Source organism: Trypanosoma equiperdum (assembly GCF_001457755.1).
Source record: "Trypanosoma equiperdum strain OVI genome assembly, contig: ctg_632, whole genome shotgun sequence".
In the NCBI taxonomy this organism is placed as follows: domain Eukaryota; phylum Euglenozoa; class Kinetoplastea; order Trypanosomatida; family Trypanosomatidae; genus Trypanosoma; species Trypanosoma equiperdum.
The window spans coordinates 496-1,529 of record NW_027124568.1 but is presented as its reverse complement, the minus strand read 5'-3'; the positions used below and the strand labels follow the sequence as shown (position 1 = coordinate 1,529).

Genomic DNA, 1,034 nt, shown 5'->3' with positions numbered 1-1,034 from the left:
TTGTCAGCTGTCGTGTTATATATATATATATACAGAAGAAAAGTTACTTGTGAGAAACGTTGAGTAATATTTGTTGATTTTCTCTCCTCCTTTTTAGAGAATAATATAATGCATATATTTTGTTTGTGTTGTGCCTGATTTGTTACAATTACATTTCATCATTTCTACACACACAAACACTGACTAAATATTACAATGATTATGTTAAGAAGATGGCACATACGTATATTCGAGTTGTATTAGTTTTACCACATATGTGTGTTATGCACTCTTTATAATTTAAGTGTGAGGGTGGAGAATTATAATATGTGGTAAATATTTGTATCATATATATTTTTGTGTTTTTATAAGTTTCAATTTTATTTATGTTTCTATTTTTGGTTAATTTGTGCTTACATCACCAGTACCATCCTTTACTGTTTCCCTGTTTAAACATTTTGTGTTTGCATCTGAAACTCACAAAAAAGTTATAATCTGTATTAAGAAACTGTGTTCTTTACATTGCCTTTTGTTTGATTCTTTTTTTTCCTTTTCCAAAGCTTCATGTAATGATGCAAAATAGAAATAATTTGATTCTATTATTCTTAGGAGGAGTGTAATATCATACGTTTGTGATAATATATATGTTAAGCAATATTGTGTTCAAATTATGTAGGAGGATATATATTATTTGTATTGTGACATATGGAATCCTGAAAGCATATGAAGGATATTGCAGTAATTCTCTGTGAATTATATATGGATGGAAATGCATGAAAAGAGACCGTATGAGGAAAATTGAGAACTTATTGATTATAAGTACTATCACATTTTGTGTGCAATTCCACATGTGTTGAATTATACAGAAAAGTGTATTTTAATCAATACTGAACTGTAAATATAGTGAAGAAAATTCATCAAAGATATTGTCCCAATGGTTTGTTTGTGTATGTCTGCGTGTGTATGAAAATAGTTTCGTAATAATGTATTTGGCAAAAATTAAAAACTTTATGAATGATTAGTGCACACTGCTACACGAGCAACTGAATGTGGAG

General features: G+C 28.6%; 1 pseudogene across 1 annotated transcript; it reads right to left on the bottom strand.

The window, feature by feature from the left end:
- Positions 1-496: 496 nt before the first annotated feature.
- TEOVI_000291500:pseudogene lies at positions 497-814 on the bottom strand (annotated as a pseudogene). Its single transcript is given in 3 exon segments — positions 497-523; positions 526-657; positions 659-814. Coding segments are annotated over 3 exon segments (315 nt in total).
- Between the last annotated feature and the right edge of the window lie 220 nt (positions 815-1,034).